At 34.7% G+C, this 21,837-nt stretch overlaps 1 protein-coding gene across 1 annotated transcript; it reads left to right on the forward strand.

The window, feature by feature from the left end:
* Positions 1-10,295: 10,295 nt before the first annotated feature.
* Positions 10,296-16,460, forward strand: LOC113286656 (probable rhamnogalacturonate lyase B). Its single transcript, XM_026535220.1, has 17 exons — positions 10,296-10,431; positions 11,189-11,261; positions 11,533-11,687; positions 11,768-11,892; positions 12,145-12,195; positions 12,299-12,418; positions 12,521-12,640; positions 12,911-13,046; positions 13,190-13,360; positions 13,708-13,869; positions 14,246-14,352; positions 14,439-14,529; positions 14,633-14,774; positions 14,869-15,025; positions 15,108-15,224; positions 15,704-15,827; positions 15,917-16,460. Exons 1-17 carry the CDS (start codon positions 10,408-10,410, stop codon positions 16,160-16,162), a joined length of 2,121 nt encoding a protein of 706 aa, XP_026391005.1. The 5' UTR covers positions 10,296-10,407; the 3' UTR covers positions 16,163-16,460.
* The last annotated feature ends 5,377 nt before the right edge of the window (positions 16,461-21,837 follow it).

Raw genomic sequence — 21,837 nt, forward strand, 5'->3', positions numbered from 1 at the left:
GCAATTCGTAGCTATTGCTCTCCCAGAGAAGAAGAATAGAAGCATCAATAACGAAAAAGTGGGATCACTTGGTTTTCAATATGCTCGGTCATCACCTTCATCTGTTCATGATGTTACTTCTTCAGCGGCAGCAGCTTATGATAATGTTGAGGCAGGTAGTAATTTATTCATGGCCACCAAAGAAGATGTAGAAACATTGTTTAATCAGGAACATGATTCTCAGATGAATGAAGCATCATCCATGCCTTCCTTTGTGCCACTAAACGAAGGCTCGGAAGGTTTGGTGTTTGAAGTTGGGTTTGAACCACTAAACGAGGTTCCATCTGTTCTTGATGTTACTTCTTCAGTTGCAGCAGCTTATGATAATGTTGCTGCAGGTAGTAAGTCTATTGTGGTCACCAATGAAGAAGTAAAAACCGAATCTAATCGGGAACAATGTCTTAAGCAGGAACTTGCTTCTCAGATGAATGAAGCATCATCCATGCCTTCCTTTGTGCCATGCGAAGGATCGGCTTGTTTGGTGTTTGATGATGGGTTTGAACCACTAAATGAAGTTCCATTTGAACCTTGTGAATGGGTATTTGTGGGAGATTTGGATACTGGGATTCCTTAATTGGATTTGATCGTTTTAAAGCTGCGGAGCTTTGAATTTAGAACAATAGCAACCAGAACTTAGGATACTCTCTAGGGGAGAGTTAATCATGAGATTTTCTGTGCTGTTAGAGGTGTCCCGAGTTTTATTTTTTTCTGGTTCTTTTTCTTTTTCTTTGTACTTTGTTAAATTTAAATTTTATCTGTTTCATTAAATTTTCCTAAAGCAGTAGTTTTTCTTGTTAGGGATAACGTGTTTGCTTGATGTGATACCTAATACGATTGGTAGAGTTTTTCTCTTATTTCTTCCACAATAGATATGTCTAAGCCGAAGAGTTCTTGGACGATCTCACACATCAAGATATAAATTTAACAATACCGAGTCTCTTTATTGATCACAATTAATAAGGAATTAAACTACCTAAATTGAAACTTGTGCTATTCCTATTATAAAGATAAAAAATAATATATTGTGATAGAAAAACTCCAGGGTGTCGTCCATCGTTGAACATCAAACTGTATTAAGAAGCTATATACACCAGTCTACTACTAGTCTTCGGACTGGAGTAGTTGAAACCGAATTAACTCTCCAAGCAATCTAGCTCCAGTCTTGATCCTTACGTCTCTTGAACCTCGTAAGCCTCTACGAAATTGACTCCCTTTGCTGACGTCCTTTACAACCTAAGTGTGGACTTTTGATACCAATCTGCTTATAATAGATAGGCCTATTTGATTTTCCTTTCGATCTAGATTTGTAAATCTGTTTGCAATTAAAAAAATCGAGCAAACCTCACCAATTCAGAAATCACTAATTAAGTTAGCTGAGAAGCCTGAATTACTAACCATCCCTCAAGAACAATGTAAGGAAATAAATGAAAAAAAGTGTTCGATATCTATCTTGAGGAAACATAAAGTGTGAGACGAAGAGAATTTGTGATTTCCATCTATCTCGTTGACGAAAACTTCAACGATCAATAAGAACAAGATCAAGATACACGAAATATATGGTAAAAGATAGGTAATGCCTTTACGAATCACTAACTGAAGTATTCAAGTCGTAAACCTAATGATGTTTCTCAAAGAAAACCTAGGTTAATAGAGGATGACTCCTGGTGGATTTGAATTTAAGATAAGATAACTTGAGATTCAAGCAAAAACTTTCTAAGTTTAGATGAAATTCCTGGTAGGAATCTATGTAAGAATGTGAGAAGTTTGTCTTGAAATTACATAGAAGAATATACACTATGGTTCAGGGTACATGAACTTTGTATAATGAGTTCTTGAAAAATACGCCTTACGAACTTTCAAGCATAAATGGTGTTCATTAATGCTCAATACTTAAACCATGAGTCATACACACAATGTAATTTAGTGAACAAAGTTTTCCTAGTAGTGTTTATTAGAGTTGTAGCAACGCCAAACATATTTGTGAAAATAGTTTATTAACATGTGCTTAGTTTGATATGGAGTCGGTATTTATAAGGGTGCACATACCTATAAACCAGTCCGTGAACTCAGGATATTAGGTTACCCATACTAGGTATGTGTGTCCTTAGCCATTAACGAATTCAAATCCTTAGGGTACGTGTACTGGATATTGCGTAACTCCCTCCCATTCACGAACTTAGAACCTTAATTAGGTTATTACTAAGTATATTTGTTTATATCCTTAATTACCAAATCAGAAACTCAGACTACTAGGGGTACGCGTACTGGGTATGCGTACCTACCTTGTGTCTAGAACTTTAGTAAGTTATGAAAACTCTCTTTAAACAATTCAAAACATTCCTAATTGCCATTGATAATTAGTGTCATTGCTTGGGAGATTTTCAAATGATCAACTTAAAACAAAAATAGTTCATGACCAATAAAGTGTTCTTAACCAAGATTGTTAACGATCTTATGAACATCCATTGCTTGAATCATAGTTCGAGAGATTTATCAAGACAAGCTTGACTGGAAATTTCTTTATTGAAATAGTAAATCTACTAATATCGTACGACATAGTCTCGTAGGATAGAATGGTAAATTCTCTAAGTAAATAGGATTGTTTAATCTTCACATAACTCTTTGTCGATGAAGTTCTTGAAATACCTTCATTTAATCTCCAGTCATCAATCTTCGAGGGTTATTGAGTGATCGATGTATGATACCTCAACTATCATATTCATAATTCTAGTCCGAGACTTGACTTTAGTAGACTAGAAATCAAGATATTGTTTTGTGCAACTAATATTAACAAGAAGTTTGAGATAACAAAACTTGCGAGTTTGACCGAGCAGTGCTCTAACACTAAGAGCTATGATTAAGGTTTTGGCTTAGCTATAACTTGAGCATAGCTAAGCCCAACCACTATATATGGAGCATCGCTTGGCTCAAATCTGGTGAGATCCCTGGTCTTGGTTTGTGAGTGGAACACATACATTTGTTCCTTATTCATCGCTCATCGCTCCTGTTAAAACAACGTTCGTGTTTGTTTGTTATATGATCGCTCATCGCTTGGCTCAAACTCCATAGTGTTTAGCTCTTCTGCAGAAAAAAAAATAAAAAAATAATGACAGGTGGAACCCATGAATATTTTTTGGATAATACTGAAAAATAAATAACAAAATACTCGAAAGCTGCAATATCTTTTTAGAGCACATTATAAATTACTGAGCATCTATGTTTCACCTACATAGAATATATAGGCAAATAAAGACTATAACGAACAAAATTAATAATCTAAATCGCTTACAATAAGAAATCTATATTTTATTAAAGTAAAACCAGAAATAAATTTGTTGAGAGAATTTCAAAGTAATTTTTTGAGAGGTAACATGGGAGATGAATTTCTGTTTCTAGTAAAATTTTAGCTTCAACTTTCTCTTGGCATATGGTCAAAAAAGTTTGTAAATAATTCCACATCCAAATTATGTTGGGTTAGAAGTTAGAGGATAAACGCTTATTTTAGCCCCTCTTTTACTAGGCCCGCCCATCCGTGATCTACAATAGCCTAGAGTTTGGGATGAATTTAGTAATTTACTCCAGCGGATTTACAAATTTTATACGACCGTTCAAAGCCTACTTGGATCAAAGTTGACGTCGCAGTTCTGAAGGTCGTTTACTCCAGTAGGAAAACTGGAAAAGGCTGGATATACTTAACAAACCAAAGACGTACATGTACACAATGAAATTAATAGTGACAGCAAGAGCAGTTGAGCGATTGATGAATTTGTTGATATACAAGGATGAGTCCATTAGCCATGCAGCAAAACCACCTTCGGTTTACTCACCGGTCCCTCCACGGAGACTCTAGAGTTTGGTCTACCACATTTTCTTGATTTCCTAAGAGAGCCAGCCAGATAACTTGACGCTACTACTGACATACATTAAATGGGGCAAGTCTTGTGTGGTATAGACTGAGTCATTTCGGTCCCTTATCCAACCTAATTTGGCCGACCGGAGGTCAATATCATCTACCCCATGCAAAGAGAATAATAAGCTACCAGAATTAATATGATACTTCTAATAGTCAAGCGTTTGTCAATCGCTGAAAATTCAAACAAACCAATCTTCACATTCTATTACCAAACAAAAATTTGTTTGTTATAAATTAGCCATGAATTCATTTCATCTTCATCTTCTTTTTCTTCTCTAGCTACTCAGTTCCTCTTAGTTTGCTCTCATGGGTGCCATGAGAATGAAAGAAATGCTCTTTTGAATTTCTAATCATCCCTTGTCTTGTCCCTCCAACTCTTTTGCCTTCATTCATCAAAATTGTTATGATTGTGGCATGGATTTCAATGTTTTTCAATCAATAACCCATACAAAAACCGTGAGAATTACATAAATCTCTCCTTTGATGTATGGGGACTGCACAAGTACATCTGAAAGGTAAAATCTCTCCTTTTCCTATTGAACCTTAGACATGTTGATATCAGTTTAAATGATTTTTAGGGTTCACATATCCCACACACATCAGTTTAAAAATCTCAAAAAACTCACATTCCTATTTCTTTTTCTTCGTTCTCTGGCCTGATTACAACACAGTTCAGCAACCTATGTTCTCTAGAATTTTCTCGATTGTGACAAATATATTCCTCAGGGCGTGCGCTGAAAATGACATATCTTGGATGGACAAACTAATTGCAACTAGAGGTGGGCTAAGCACAATTTGGGGGAAATTAGGGGGAGATCCCAAAAAAAATAATATTCTCGTCCTCGAGCTCACAATTAATTTTGTATACCATGACACCCATAATTATATGAAATTATTATATGAATAAATACATAACTGGTTATGCATACTATCATTTCAGGCATAACTCGTTATATATACAATCTTTTTCAGGAGTATAATTGGCAGCGCAACTTGGACATAACGTATCTAAAAAATCCGGGCCTTAGAATTTTACAAATTTTATATCGTTGGAAATCTTTTTAAAAGAGCTACGCAACGAGCACAAACAAGAATATCAAATTTTTGTTTTTAACGAAAAAATCGGGGGTGATCCTCATTTTAGGGATTTTTTTTGAAAACTTGATACTTAACCATTATGCAGTCACCAAAAACGATGCATAACACATTATGTAGACGCATAACGAATTATGCAACCATTTTTTTGACTGCATAACAAGTTATGTATCTGCATAACAAAGTTATGCATCTATAACAAGTTATGTAACCATTGTTTTGGTTGATTTTAGCAGTACATATAACAAATTGATGCATAATGCAGTATGCATCCATATTTACGGATGCATATCAGGTTATGCATCTATTTTCTCGATGCATAATGTATTATGTAGCCATATTTTCGGACGCATAACAGGTTATGCATCCATTTTCATGACTGCATAACATGTTATGCAGATATTACTGTAGGTGCATGACAAGTTATGCAGTCTTTGTTTTTGTTGATTTCAATAGTAACAAAAAAGTTATTGCATAACGTGTTATGCAACCGTTTTCTGGACTGCGTAACAAGTTATGCAACAAATTTTGTAGATGCATAACAGGTTATGCATCCATTTTCACGACTGCATAACATGTTACATAACCACATCATCATCTTCTTTCATGTTTCAATAATTCCCACGCATACCATTATCCTCCATCCGTAACTCCCATCCACCACTACCAGCTTTCACCTACTTGAATGCAGCAACAAATACCAACAACAAACACAAATACAAACCATTCCCATTTCAGTTACACAAATGCAGTCATAACCACAATCGACTCTGTCCTCACTTCTAGATGGTGGAGTTCCTTCTCCACTTGAAAGAGAACTCCAACTCCCAGTTAAATCCATCTGCATCTCCTCCATGAGTTCAATACCACCACTACCTCAGTAACTCCATCTTCCACAGTTCAATCTCGAGTCATTCTTCCATGTCCAAAAAATTCAGTCAAGACCCATCTCGAATTGCAACTCTATCTTCGCAACGACAACAACAATCACCCAATTCTTCTCGGAAGCAACTCAGTTCAATCGACAACAACATCAACTCCTAAATCCATCGATAACCCAGTATAGCTGCTCGATTCATTTCTAATCCATCACCAAATCAAATCAGTTCAATCGACAACAACATCAACTCCTAAATCCATCAATAACCCAGTGTAGCTGCTCGATTCGTTTCTAATCCATCACCAAAGCAACTCAGTTCAATCAACAGTAACATCAACTCCTAAATCCGTCAATAACCCAATGTAGCTGCTCAAAATAAAACCCTAGCTCCCAATTCTTCTTCCAATCCATCAATGAAGCAACGAACCTATTCTTCAATTCAGGAACCCTAGATCCCAATTCCTCTTCTACAGCTCAAAATAAAACCCAAATCTCCATCTATTTTCCTGAGCTTCTCGAGACAGCTTCAATCACCAACTCTGCATGTTTCTTCATCTCAGATTCAATTTCACTGATTTCAAATCAAACCCGACCTTTATTCTCACGACTAAGTTGAAACTGCAATTTGACTTCATCGAGCATCACCATTTTAGTTCAGTGACATCCATTACTTTTCGATTTGCAAGATTGAAACCTAATTTTATAAAATATGGGTTTGGGAGTAATTTTTTTCCCAAAAATGGGGGCGCGCCTGTGTTTTTCTGAGCGTGTGTTTCATAGTAGAAAATTATGGGAGAATGGGTCTCCTTGTAGTTTCACAAGTTTTTTACAAACTTTAACAAAAATAATTGGGCCGGAAATATAAACGGGCCGTTTCCTGGATTAGCCCTTTAACAAGTTCGCTTCCTTTTTCAATGAACTATACTATTATTTTGATATTTTGAGGGGGAAGGGGAGTACTTATAAGGCATGACAAGATAACAAAATAAGATGATGAAATAGTAATTTTAGTAACCCGCAATCTTCCTATTTTTGATAGTGGCTAAAATGTTCTTGATTAATTTGCGTTAATAAATTTAATTAACTAAACGAAGTGGTTAGATCAAATTTATAGTTCGTATCAATAAAACTTGATTTTTTCTGTTGAAATTTCGTAATCATCTACAATTAGGATTCAAGAGTACCCGACATGTAGTAAAATCCTACTTATAGTTAGGTCTTTATTATTTTCCAGCCATAAGTGGAAAATTTCAGAGTCTTCACGGCTAGGAATTTACTTTTTTCTAGTTGTAAGTAAAAAGATTTAGGATCACTACGGATAGGAGTTCATTTTTCCAACCGTAATAAAAAATCAAATCTAACTCACTGCTGAGAAATTTTCGTTTCCCAGTCGTAGTTGTATAACTATCTAGCCTATGGCTAGGAATTTATAGATATTCATCCGTGGATTTCTGAAACTGATTTATTTTTGTTCTTTTTTATTGGTAAAGAAGTTGGTGTTAGGAGTTTCGAAATTCGAACTCAGGTCACTGGTATCATCGCCCAACAATTTTACCACTGTACTACAGTTACACTAGCCCTAAAGACCGAAAAATTAAATTGAATTTTGAAAAATCTAACCTATATATATAAGCAATTAAAAACAAGAGAAAATGGTGGGTTTTCGATCATTACCTAATATAATTACTTCAAATTTTTTTTACCTAATATAAGTCGACTCGATTTGACGATGAATAGTCGTTTTGAAAAAAAATCTGAGCGACAACGAAAAAAAGGCCGAAGAAGAAAAGGAAAAAAAAATAATTTAGGTTTTCTGTTTTCTCTATGATAATTATAGATTTAAATTGATTTAATGAAAAAATCTTTGTGTTTTACGAATAGTATAACTGACAAATAATTATCCACATATTAGAAGACTATAAATATTTAACCGGAAGAGAAAAGTAAGGGAGAAAATGAAAAAGAAATTGAAGGTCGATTAATAATTAATTAAATGAAACATATCCCATCAGACACGATGCATAATACAAAAGAATATCAACTTTTTCTATCAAGAAAAATAATTTACCAGTAACCGCACTGTTTTTACAGATGTTCAAATGCACGTGGAGACACTAAATCGACAACCCTCCCACAACCGGAGACTGTAGCACGAGCTGCGTACTAGATGAAAATAGATTTTTTTTTTTTTGTCAATCAACATATTTCAATTCATTTAAATCAAAATACCGATTACATGTTCGCTTACAAGAATAAAAAAAAAATATCAAAATACAAGATGATTAAAACCTTAATACAACTAAAGATACCAATTACAAGTATATCACGAAGATAAAGAACGATAAACCGTAAAGAGACGTAATTTTTGTTTATATAGTAGGGAAAAATGATGGTATCATCCGGAATCAATCCCGACCATTTAATCTGATTTTCTTCTTTTTTGATAAGAGATGCTCCTGAAAGAAAGGAGTACTTTGCCCGTAATCTTGTATACCCAAACGAAACTGGATGCCCTAAATCTCTTATGTTGAAAATAGATTCAAAGCGATACCTTGTTGAATCATTTATGTTTTTGAACTGAGAATAGCAAGCCACGATCCATCCAAGAAGATTTGAAAAAATCGCCTGCAAAGCGAAGAGACAATCATCCAAAATGACGAAGAAAAATCACCCTAAATGGCGAAGAAATATGCCGAAAAACATCAAAACAATAGAAAAATAAAGACTAACTAATGACTAAAACTTAAAAAAGAAATAAAATTCTGCTGAGATCTGATCCAAAAGGACTAAATCTGAGCAAGAGGTCCACGAAAGTTTGGTTTTTTTTTCTTCTTGTTTTGGAGAGAGAAAGGAGGAGAAACTCCCAAAAATAGAAAAATAAAATACGTCATATTATTTGTACTTCAAAAAAAAAGGTAAATTGAAATTTTAAATACATTTGTATTATTTTAATACCCAAATTATCCCTCACTTATTCGTGTAATATATTTCTTTAGAAGAAGTATGGAATAAACAAAAAAGTGAATTATGTCTTCACTTTTGCCGTGGCTTCGGGTGTTTGCTTTATAATTTTTTTATTTTGATCGGTAAAATTTTTGACGTTAACGAGTTTCCTGTACAATACTATCATTTCTTATACAATACTATCGTTTCCTGTACAATATTATCATTTCTTATACAATACTATCATTTGATTAGATTTTTTTACATCGATTGTACAGAGCCACCAAATTTCAAATTTAATATGGATTACCAATCCAGTGGATCTTGCAGCCAAGGTAGTACCGGTAGGATGCTTTTTTTAGGCCAAGAGATAATTAGATGCACATGCATTTATGGGATTTAAATGGGGCTGCTAGTCTTGTGTGAGTCAATAAGGTCCATATCCATGAAAAGAGAAAAAAAATAAGCTACAAGAATTGAAATGGCACATCTAAGTCAAGCTTTTTTCAGTCACTGAAAATTCAAATATTTGACTGAGTTCCAGCATTTCTTTCTTATACAAGTCAGTCTTCGCATTCTATGATCATCAAACAAAAATTTGTTATTAAGTAGGCATGAATTCATTTCATGCATCTTCATCTTATATTCATCTTCTTTTTCTTCTCTAGTCAATTCCTCTTAGTTGGGTGCCATGACAATGAAAGAAATGCTCTTGTGAACTTCAAATCATCCCTTGTCATATTCATTAAGGTTGTCGTGATTGGCATGGAGTTCAATTGTGCCATGACTCTTACATGTCATATCAATCAATCTCTCGGACAAAAGTCGTGAGATTGCGCCGCCAAGTGCATCACTGAAAGGTAAAATCTCTCCTTTCCTTTTCAACCTTACACATCTTGATGTCAGTTCAAATGATTTTCAGGGTTCACAGTTCATATATCCCACATCATTTTTGGTCAATCAATCTCAAAAAACTCACTTATCTAGATATCTCATTTTCGTCGTTCTCTGGCCGATTACAACACAGTTCGACAACCTATCTTCTCTAGAATTTCTTGATAGATAGACACATGGAGTATATATTAAAGTGAACAAACTTAATAAGGAAAGTGATTTTGAGAAAAAAAGATGGTTTAGAGAAGGAAAACGGGAGATTTTGCTTTGAAGCAAAAAAAAAAATGGGAGATTTTGTCTTGAACTGTTAATCCATGCTCTACCCAAGCACAGAAAACTGATTATGTTAATGCTGCATCCCCAATTGTACGGGTGCATGCAGCTTACAAGTTTTCTTTCAAATGGCTGTGTTCTTGAAAGGCCATAAAATTAGTAAAGACTATTTTTCTATCTGATAATAGGCTCATAACTAATTTCAAGCTAAAAACTGTTTTTTACTAATAATATAGGTGCAATAATTATATTCAGATTAGAAAATGATCCAAATATTTAACCTGAAGAGAAAAGAGAAGAAGAAACGCAAAAAAAAAGTACTGAAGGTCGATTATTGAAGAAACGAAATTATCATTCATAAATCAAAAATATGAACGTACACGAAAGGAAAAAGGTGTTTGTGATTCCTCTTATTATTCTTCCCATCAAATCCTTTTTATTTTTGCATTTCATTTTGTTTTTTCATATATTACGGATCATTGAAGCTACATTCCTACACTTTTTTTGAACATAAATGATCTTTGATTTTAATTGCATGAATAAGTTCTTTTGAGACTGGGTAATGCATGGATATGCATGGGCAGGTTTGAAAATTCATCGTAAAAATAAATTCATGTTGGGTCCAAAAGCATAGCTCAATGGTATCCCATCACTCCGATAAGGAGGAAATCCGGAGTTTAGCCGTCGTAAAGGTTTGTGGTAGATTAGTTCGTATAGTGGGTTGTGCGGTATTGGGTCTGGCAGTGGGGCCAGTCCAACTGGCAGGGTTCGGGTAGGGGCATGGCTCACGTATAAAAGAAAAAAAATATTAATTCCTCTTTCTTTTTTAAAGAGTTAAGAAAAGTTTAGGTAATAAGAAGGTTTTTCATTGTCTTTGTTTTCTTTATTCCTCTATTTTGTACACAAAATACAATTAGGAAGCCAAACAATAACCTTCTTTGCATGGGCTGTACATATGAATCATCAAGAAGAAAGAAGACAATCCCAATGCCACATTCATCTTGTTTGAAATATCTGTAGGCTTGTTGATTCTCTATCCTCGCCATTCTAAGAAAATCAGACATTTTTTTTTCTCGCAAGTGATCAGCAGATAAAAAATGCATGTCGCATTTATGTCGTCTGATTTGATGTTGTGGGAATTTATATCACAGGCAAAAGAGATGAAGAACTCCATTGATGCTTACGTGCATTATCCATATTCTAGGACGAAAAAGAAAAACTCAGGTGTGATGTTTTTTTTTTTTTTTGGAACAGATAAAATTCATTGAAGAAAGTGCTGAGAAAGCACTAAAAACTTACAACAACAGCATGCTAGAAACTAAAAAGAGACATAAAAGTTTTTCCCTATTACAAGATACCATCCATTATCGCTTAAAAGCCCGCCAATCATGGATGAAATCTGCAAACTTGAAATGCTTAAAGGAAATATGAACACTTGCCCAACTGAATAGAGAAGCTTTCACCTGAAGGATAATCCGCTCCACTGATTACTCAGGTGTGATGTTATGGTGGATGACATTTCTTTCCGTCCTTTCATTATCTATCACATCGGTTGAAAGTTTGGCAGCAGCAAGAAACCTTCCGCCCATGGCAAATGCTAACGTTAAGGGATCAAACTCTGGACTCAAATTACTGGTTCAAGGAAAATATGTACGTACCCTTCACTCAGAAAAAGATCATGTTAATTTACATAACATTTCGACTAATGGATGGGTTCATTTGCTTGACAGGTAGTGATGGAAAACAGTTTTGTTCGAGTTAACCTATCCAACCCCGATGGTCTAGTAACTGCTGTACAGTACCACGGAATCGATGCTAACTTACTCGAGGTTCGCGATACTGAAGACAGCAGAGGGTAAACATAAACATTTCTGCTTTAATTCTCTAGCATAACAATCAGCCACAAACTATCTAGAGGCATTAGCAGTGCTGCAGTAGGCACCCTGAGATAAAACCGCGTTTTTTTCTCTTTCAAAAGCGATAGTTGCAAAGTCAAACTAAAATTTCTTACCGGAGAATTATACTTTAAATTTCTGATGGTCTTCAAATGAACCATTTTGTGTATTCTTATTAGCCATCACATTGTCTCCTTCATTTTGGTAATTAGGTACTGGGATGTTGTGTGGGGAGAACCAGGACATAAAGATTATTTTGATAAGTAATCCTTCTCTTTCTTTAGCTCAGTTCATGAATGAAATTTAACTGTTCATCTCTATTAAAACTCATTTAATCTGGTTGATATTATTAAAATGTGTTTGTAGGTTGAAAGCAACAACTTTTAAGGTTATAGTACAAAACCAGAACCAAATTGAAGTTTCTTTTTCATGGAAATGGGATATTTCTCTTAAAGGAAAACTCGCTCCTATGAATTTGGACAAAAGGTCTGTATGCAACATCTGGTGATTGTTAACGTGAATGACTGACATGATTAGTTACTCGTAACGTGTTTTTTTTTTTGTCTATATGGTGATACATATATATAGGTACATTATGCTAAAAGATTCCTCCGGTTTCTATACATACGGCATTTTTGATCACCCTAAAGGATTCCCAGAATTTAGCCTTGCCGAAGCCAGGGTTGCTTTCAAGCTCAGCTCAGCCATGTAATTCAATCTCTCTCCTGCTTTTGTTTACTATGTAAGCCTGCAGTCTACGTGCAAAAATGCATGCAACTGTTCCTAGTATTATGTTAAAAAGAAAGCAGCATTTCATGCTGTGGATTGCTGCGCTTGGTTTGAGCAATGAATTTGCATTTTGGGAGTTGATTGGCCTCAAAAGAACCCTCGGCAACTTAGGCTGTTCTCGTGCTCGACTAAACCTGTTTGAGTTCTTTGTTGGTCATCTTTTTCACGCTTTGCTCTTAAAATGGCTAGGTTCCACCACATGACCGTATCAGATACAATGCAAAGAGAGATGCCCGCATATGAGGATCGTCAAAAAGGTCAACCTTTGGCCTATCCTGAAGCAGTTCTGTTGACAGATCCAATCAATCCAGTTCATAAAGGAGAGGTAAAAAGAGCCGCACCATGAAACTAGACAAAAGTTTTTCTGTTTATTGCCGTTTAAAATGGAGAGCCCGTTCTGTTAACATTTGTAACCAAGAACAAAAACAAGAACATGATGCTAATTAGAAAATTATGTATATTGTGCAGGTAGATGATAAGTACATGTATTCAGTCGAGAACAAAGATACTGGGGTACATGGATGGATTAGTGCGAATCCACGTGTAGGATTTTGGATTATAACAGCCAGCAATGAGTTCCTTGTTGGAGGCCCTCACAAACAGGACCTCACCTCCCATGCAGGCCCTATAAGTCTCTCTGTAAGCATCTCACCTCTCCGTCTATCTGAAACATGCATCTCACTCTAGCCACTCTTAAGCAAAATATCATTTTTTGAGATGATTTTCTTCATTTGCACATTAAAAATTCAGTTATTGTGGACCATGAGATAAGGGTTTCTACAAGAGTTATCTGCATCAAATGAGTGTATCTACGGATGAGTGAATTAGGTCTATGTATAATTTCGATAATACCTAGTACTAGTAGACCCTTTACGTAAAATAAGCTTACAATTTTTGTTGTTCATGGTTGAAGCTTGTAAAGGTACTTCCAGCATTTCATGGAGCCTAAATAATCTTACCTGGATTTGTGATATGTTATGGTTCAGATATTCTTTAGTAGCCATTACGCTGGAGATGAGCTATCTCCAAAATTCGGAAATGGAGAACCGTGGAAAAAAGTATTCGGTCCTGTTTTCGTGTATCTTAACTCAGCTCCCCCAGCAGAAAAAGATCTCTATTCAGCACTCTGGAAGGATGCGAAAACTCAGGTTATTCATTGATTTCTTGCCCTTACCTTCCTCTGCACTATATATTAAGCATCATGTTCAAAAGAGTTCTCTGACATCTCCGTATTACACGAAACTAAGGTATTGAGTTAAAGGATCTGAATCCACCCAAACATGTGATGGTGTTAAATGGATGTACTGTCAGTGATCTTGTACTATGCCTAGATGGTAATGTTACGATACCACCTGATTATCTTATGGACTCTGAAGATTTGTAGGGATGTCGTTGGCAAAATTAGATGTAGAAACGTAGACCTTGTCTCAGGAGCAAATAACTTATCATGACATGCTGTCTGAACAGAAAGCTTGTTCTGTTTTTTGACTTATTTGATCTTTACCTCTAATTCTTTCCTTTCAGTTGGCCAAGGAAGTCAGCAGTTGGCCTTACAGTTTCCCTGCTTCGGTTGACTTTCCTGCTGCAGATCAACGGGGTACTGTTACAGGCAGCTTGTCAGTTCGGGATAGGTGATTCATCTCAGTTCTCTTTTATCTTTTTCAATTATAAGTGAGGTAAACTAGATTAATTAACTCTTCAAGACTTTTCCCATTAGGTACATTAATCGGCTTGACATTCCCGGTAGTTCTGCTTATGTTGGTTTGGCTCCCCCAGGAGAAGCTGGATCTTGGCAAAGAGAATGCAAGGTTATTTATACATGTTAAAATACTTATTTAACTTTTAGTTAACGTCTTGTTAATCAACGAATTGTTAGTAATTCTTGCGTGTCATAATTGTGATTTCTTTCAGGGCTATCAGTTTTGGACTAAAGCCAACGCGGATGGGTCATTTTCGATTCCAAATGTTCGTGCCGGAGAATATAATCTTTTTGCATGGGTTCCTGGTTTTGTTGGAGATTTTAAGCACAACACTATCATTATGATATCCCCAGGTTTTAATTTTTCTCGTTTTGCTCAAGTGTTTTCTCTTCTATCCTTCAGTTCTGAAGACATTTTACGAGTAGGGTGAACTGAAACATGTTGCAGGATCTAATCAGAATGTGGGTAAGCTTGTTTATGAACCTCCAAGAGATGGTCCTACATTGTGGGAGATAGGAGTTGCAGATCGATCAGCAGCAGAATTCCGAGTCCCTGAACCTAATAAAAACCTCATGAACAGACTGTATGTTGATCGTGGGGACTGGTAAGTGTTCACTTCATTCTAAATGATGCTGCATCAGTTAGATCAACATTTTATTACAAACACTCTATCTTTCTGTCTACAGGTTCCGACAGTATGGAACGTGGGAGCAATACTCACAAATGTATCCAATTACAGATCTCGTCTTCACAATTGGTGTTAACCAGCACCAGAGAGATTGGTTCTATGCACACGTACCAAGGTTAGATTAATCGTTATCCCCACACTGTTCAACTGCTAGTCTTTGTCATGTCGCGCAACCTTAGCGACAGTTATTGATAAAACCTTCTTCAGCTTCACTGTTTCAGATTTTCTCTGTAAAGTAAACGGACCTGATTTTGTTTTTAAACATTAAATCTAGGAGACCAAGAGACTTCAATTGCTCAAGATGCTATAGGTTTTAAATTTCGGTCCTCGGAAGCGTTTCCAGAAGATAGAGTTATTGGATTAAAGACATTTAAATATTTTGTTTTGACTCACACCTCAACGTTTAGGATGACGTAGGGATAATTCTGGTATCCTTATTTTTCGCTCATGCATCCAAGTGATTGGTGCCGAAAATCTAAAAATCCTAGATTATACATGACCTGCAGGATTTCTTGAACCATAGCACTTTGCAAGGGTTTCAGATACTAAACAAGTTAAGGAAATCATTTATCTTTTGATTTCTATATTATGCAGGAAACTAGGTAACAAATATATCCCCACAACATGGAGCATTGTATTCAAAATCGACCAAGTCTTGCCATCCGGAACTTATAAACTTCGAATAGCAATTGCGTCTGCTACTTACGCTGAATTACAGGTATGATTTACCCCTCAATTCAACGAAAGCTGTAAAGCCTTACCATGGTATGCTAATTTACCTATATCAATGTATAATAATTATCATAGGTTCGGGTCAACGACGAGAAAGCAGTAAGGCCTCTCTTCACAACCAGAACTATAGGAAAAGACAATGCAATTGCAAGACACGGAATCCACGGATTGTACTGGTTATATACAATTAATGTACCAGGAAACCTACTTCACCCAGGCAAAAACACAATATTCCTGACACAAACAAGAACTTCAATGCCATTCAATGGTTTCATGTATGATTACATTCGCCTGGAAGGACCTCCAACCAATGTTGCATAGAAGATATACCATATCCAGTTATCACACACCACAGTAGTCATAGGATCTTTTCAGAGTATTACAAGTATTTGTTGATCCAGCTGCGACGATGCTCAAGGGGAGTTTTAAACCTGGAAGCATTAGGTTGTCATAAGCACTACTCTTTTTGTAATAGTGAGAAACGTTACGTAGTACACATGTAAGATTCAAACCGAGGCTGACTTGGTCTATACGGTGGGTAGAAATGAATCTCCCCGATACCGAGTCTGGCCACTGGTTAGTTTTTATATATTTATACATGTTCTTTAAAAAATTGTCACCCCTGAAGCATATCTGGGACTGGGATTGCAGGTACCTAGTACAGCAATCAATGAGACATGATTCACATGCAGGAGGTTTTAAATAGTAAAATGGTTTGACCCCAAATCTATAATTTAGCGGAGAAAATAATAATTTACTGATAACATAACTGCACGAATTTTCTATAAATTAAATTAGAGAATGATCGAAAAGAGAGGAATCACAAAAAACACAATACTGATCGGAAGGTCCGAGTACCGGTGTTCATCTTTCTCAAAAAATTTTTTTTCCGTGTGTTGTGGATCAGTGAAACTACTTGTAAGTGCATTCTAGTATATTTTTCTAACTGTTTCTTGAATTCTCTGTTTAATTTTCATTGCATGAGTAAGGTCTTCATGGAAAGCTATGATGTGCATATATGCATGGGCCGGTTTGGAAAGATGATAATAAATAATATCAAAAAATATACTAGCATTATAGTTTTACCACTCACTTTTTATATCTTAATTTTGAGCCATGAGAAGTTGTAAACCGCTGAAGGTTAGAAAGCTTATATTTTAATTTGGGTTTTTATATATTTTCTGTTCTTCGTAAAATTGGGCAACAAATTGGGTAACAAGAAGAATTTTTTTCTTTGTAAAATTGGGCATTGTCTAGTGAAAAATACTAGAACCCCCTACTATATGGGTTCAATATATTGAAGCCCCACAAAATGGATCATCCACTATCAACTCCATACTTTAGGAAAATGATACTGCTTGACCCAAAAAATCAAATTTTCTTCAGATCTGGCCCATAATTAATTATTACGAATTTTAATAATGATAACACTAACCTTTACTATATATACAAGAGGAATCTCAGTAGATATTTTCATTTATCTATTTTCTTTCTCTCTCTTCTCCATTCTCTTTCTCTCTCGGTCCGGCAAAAATTATTTTTAGGTTTTGAATATCAGAAGATTAATGTTGAATCGCAACAATTTCATCAACAAATCTAACAAAACAGATAAGTTTCTCATCTCTATACTCGATTCAATTGAAATCTCGTCATGTTTTTAACAAAAATAAACTTATGAATGACTGATTTACGGTTTCAAAACCCTAATTCATTTGATTTCACTTCGAATTTTTGATCCGATTTGGAATCATAGTTTAGATCCATACTACTTTTATCATTCTCTTCAATTGGAACTAAGGTTTTCAGAGTTTTTTTTTTCAACGAAATCTCTTTATTAGGATTTGTTACCGAAATTTTGATCTAATCTTAAATCTAATTTCAGATTAGTAATCATCATGTTTTTATATTTCTACCCATATGAGATCATTGAAATTAGATAAACTTCAATCTATAGTGATTCTTTTTCGTTTGTTGTAATCATGTTTTAAAATTTTATTTTGGATGATTCTATTCAGATCGAAGGAAAAGACCAATACGATTTTTCCTGAATCAACAGATCTCTAATCTAGGTAAATTTTGAACGTTGTTGTTATTGTTGTTGCTCGATTTGTTGATTTTTCATATTTAAACTATCAAATTATTTAGATTTCAAGTATGTTATATGAAATATTGATAGTTTCCTGTCATCAATTATTAAGAGTGTTCTGATCTGCAATTTTTTTTGTTTATTTATTAGTAATTTTGAAAGCATAAAACTATTACATGTAAGTAACATGAAAACATGATTTAATTTGTGTTATGTTGGAAGTTCCTAATGCTTGCTACAAGGATGCTTGTTTACGAGTGTTTAGATTATGGAAATATGAAGTACTGGCTTGATTTGAGGATGTTTGTACTTTGATTTTGATTTGTCCGTAGTTATGCCTGTCATTTTCCTTGTTAACAGGATACGTAACTTCTGATTACACATGTCATATGCATGTGTAACTTCTGATTACACATGAATTTTGTATGTGTAGTAGAATATTACACATGCGTTTGTATGTGTGTCAGCAGATTTTAGTAGCACCGACTTGATTTGGGGATGTTTGTACTTTCATTTTGATTTGTCCATAATTATGATTGTCATTTTCCTTGGTACCAGGATATGTAACTTCTGATTACACATGCCATATGCATGTATAACTTATGATGACACATGAATTTTGTATGTGTACTAGCAGATTACAATGCGTTTGTATGTGTGTCAGCAGATTTTAGTAGTGGCAGTTCTTTTGGAGTAGGTGGTCATTTTTTTATATTCATAGAAATCTTGAACTGATTATGAAGTGGTATTCGTTAATGAATCATTTGGAATTTGTAATTTTCAGGTGTCTGTGTTTGAGGCAGCTGTGAAGCATGGGAACAAGGTTCAGAAGATATCATGACTTGATTTCATTTTCCACTACTTGTCTCTTTCTGCGTTTGGTTTGCTTGGATATAAGCAACATTAACATTTTACTGAAGTTCACAGTTGAATTTGTTTTTTAGTTTGCTTATCTTCAGTCTTGGTCTACAAACGAAGCTGTGGTGATTTTGGTGGCGGAGGTACAGGTTTTGGAGGAGGATGAGAAGGTAGTGGTGGTGGCCAGCAGCGGTTCATGTGTGTCTGTTGAAAGGTAAATATTGAGCAATATTCGTTTCCATTTTTCTTTTGGCACTAGTTCATGTGTGTATACCGTATTGGTTCATTGTAGTTATCAACAACATTAAGCATTGGTATAGTCTATTAGCTTTTGAAGTATGATGCCTTCAGACTTTACAAGTACGCAAGTTATATGAATGTGTAGCTGCTAGTTACACATGCTAAGTAGAACTGTAACTACTAGTTACACATGCTAATTAGATGTGTAACCGCCAGTTACACATGCTAATTTTATAGAGCTAGGTATGGAGAAACTGATCCGAATCGAAACCTACAGATAAGAGTACTGCTTTAGATGTGGAAGAGCTTGCTGACCAGTTGGGTCTAGGATCAAAATTCTATATAATTGGATTTTCTATGGGAGGCAAGGCGACTTGGGGATGCCTCAAATACATCCCTCACATGTATGGTTTTGCACCTTCACTTTTTATCTTTATTGAACTTCATTTGCTGAACAACTTTTGTTGCACTAGACATTATACATTTCTTACGAGTTTAGGTGTAAGACATTAGACATTTCTTTGCATTATATGGATGTGTAACTCTCAGTTACACAAGTTAGGTGCATCTGTAATTCTCAGTTACACTATTCAAATGCATCTGTAACTCCTAGTTACACTATTAAAATGCATGTGTAACTCCTATTTACAATAGTTAATCTTCTCACATCATGCATTCATGTTTTCTGTGTTCTGCTATGATACTAGAATCCTACTCAGGCATGTATGAATAAATAAAACGTATTGAGATGCTTTCCAGTTTAAACATCCCATGGGTTATTCTCAACCTCTTTGAAAGAAGTGCTTTGCTAAATGAATCAAATGAGGTAATTAATTTTATTTATTTTTTTGCACATAAGCTTAATTGCTATTGTTATGTACAACTCTTGTGGCACAACATATTTTCCTTTGGTATTTCTTAATTTTTATATAGTTCCGTAACATTGATTGGATTCTTTTGAAATATGGTTATGTAGTTCTTTAGAAAGAATGTTGCATATGCACTTTCTCAAGGATTTAAGGTGATTGTTGGTATCAGTGAGACTCTTGAATAACGAGGTGAGAAGTGATGATTCTTAGCTCTTTTATAGTTGAAAATGTGTGCTTTATATGGATATGTAACTCTCAGTTACACATGTCAGGTGCATCTGTAACTCTCAGTTACACATGATGTATGCATGTGTAACTCCTCTTTACACTAGACAGATGCATTTGTAACTACACATGCTAAAATGAACAAACTTGCAACCAAAAAATTCCACATGCTAGGTATCCAAGTCATATGCATGTGTAACTGTCAATTACACATGACAGATGCATGTGTAGGGAGTTACGCATGCTAAGATAGGTTATCATGTGTCTTTTCTGTGATCTTTGTTCTATAATTTTGCCTTACAATTGTTGTATAATATTATTTTTTTTGCTTTTTGTTCATCCAACCTAATCCATGGATGTTTATTTTGTTGCAGATATGCAAGCATTTTGGAGTGAAGAAGACAAGAAGGAAAGGCAAAGATTTAAACTTCATAAAAGCTAATTGCTTAAATGTGGTAATGGTCTCGCTGGAATTGGAGTTGACGCTGAATACACAAATCAGATGCATGTGTAACTCTCAATTACACTAGATAGATGCATATGTAACTCTCAATTACACTAGACAGATGCGTGTGTAACTTCTAGTTACACATGCTAAGAAATTATTGTAACGTATTTTTCATAATTTTGGGCTTAGTTTTAAATTTTATTTAATTAGAGGCTTAGTTTTAAATTTTATTTAATTAGGGGTTTGACAATATATGTAAGGGTATGAATGTCTTTTAATAATTCGGGGCCTAGATTTAAATTTTTTTTAATTAACGACCTCGTATTATGGGTTATCCATGGGTTGGGCCTTAGCCTAAGTTTCCCTTGTCCATTTCTTTCTCATCCAAGATCATCTTGTTTCCAATGAGATACATAGGCGGTCAATATTCCATCCTCGCCATATAATTTTAAGAAAAACCAGGTAACGATCTGAATTTTCAGTTTGTATCCAAGTATGTATCCAATTTCCGATAATAATATATTTGGATAACCGATTTCATACAGTCAAATAACCTTTTCCAGTAATAAAAAAGTTGTGATTTTTCTCAAATAATATTAATAACTGCAAACTCTGACATTTAATACAAGAAAATTGAAAACAAAAAAATAATAACAATAAGTTTCTCATACAGATGTAAATAGAAAAAAAATGAAAAATCGCAGTTTAAAAAAAAAACCAAAAACCAAAATTAGAAAGAAAAAAAAATTAACTACTAGAAATCAAGATTAGGTGACTACAAAGCCATCCTTGAGGGAAGTCATTTCCTTAGGGCATGCTTGTTTATATTATATGGGATTTTATTAAAAACAAATATCGTTAAGAATATTACTGTTAGAAGAATTTGTAATTTAAAAACTTAAGGCTTTGTATAAGATACTTTTTTGTCTTCAAAAAAAATATGCAATTAATAAAAAAAAAAAGAAAAAAAGTACACAATTTAATTATGAGATTAAAAAAAAGTTAAAAACAAAAATGAAGATTAGTTTTTTTAATTGGAAATCAGGATTAAACGATTTTAGAGTCAAAAGTGGAAGTAACTTCTTCAAGTTGACTAAAAAAGAGTATTTTTTACCTCTCGGGAGTGTTTGCACAAAATCAGTTAAAACAGAAGGTATTTATAACGTTCCTACTTTTTTTTTACAATGAATTTTATTAAGAGAAACATCCGTAGGGATCATCAAATTAAGGATGATAATTGATATTATAATACTAGGATAAGCAAATAAAT

The sequence above is a fragment of the Papaver somniferum genome, chromosome 6 (genome assembly GCF_003573695.1).
Source record: "Papaver somniferum cultivar HN1 chromosome 6, ASM357369v1, whole genome shotgun sequence".
Lineage (NCBI taxonomy): Eukaryota > Viridiplantae > Streptophyta > Magnoliopsida > Ranunculales > Papaveraceae > Papaver > Papaver somniferum.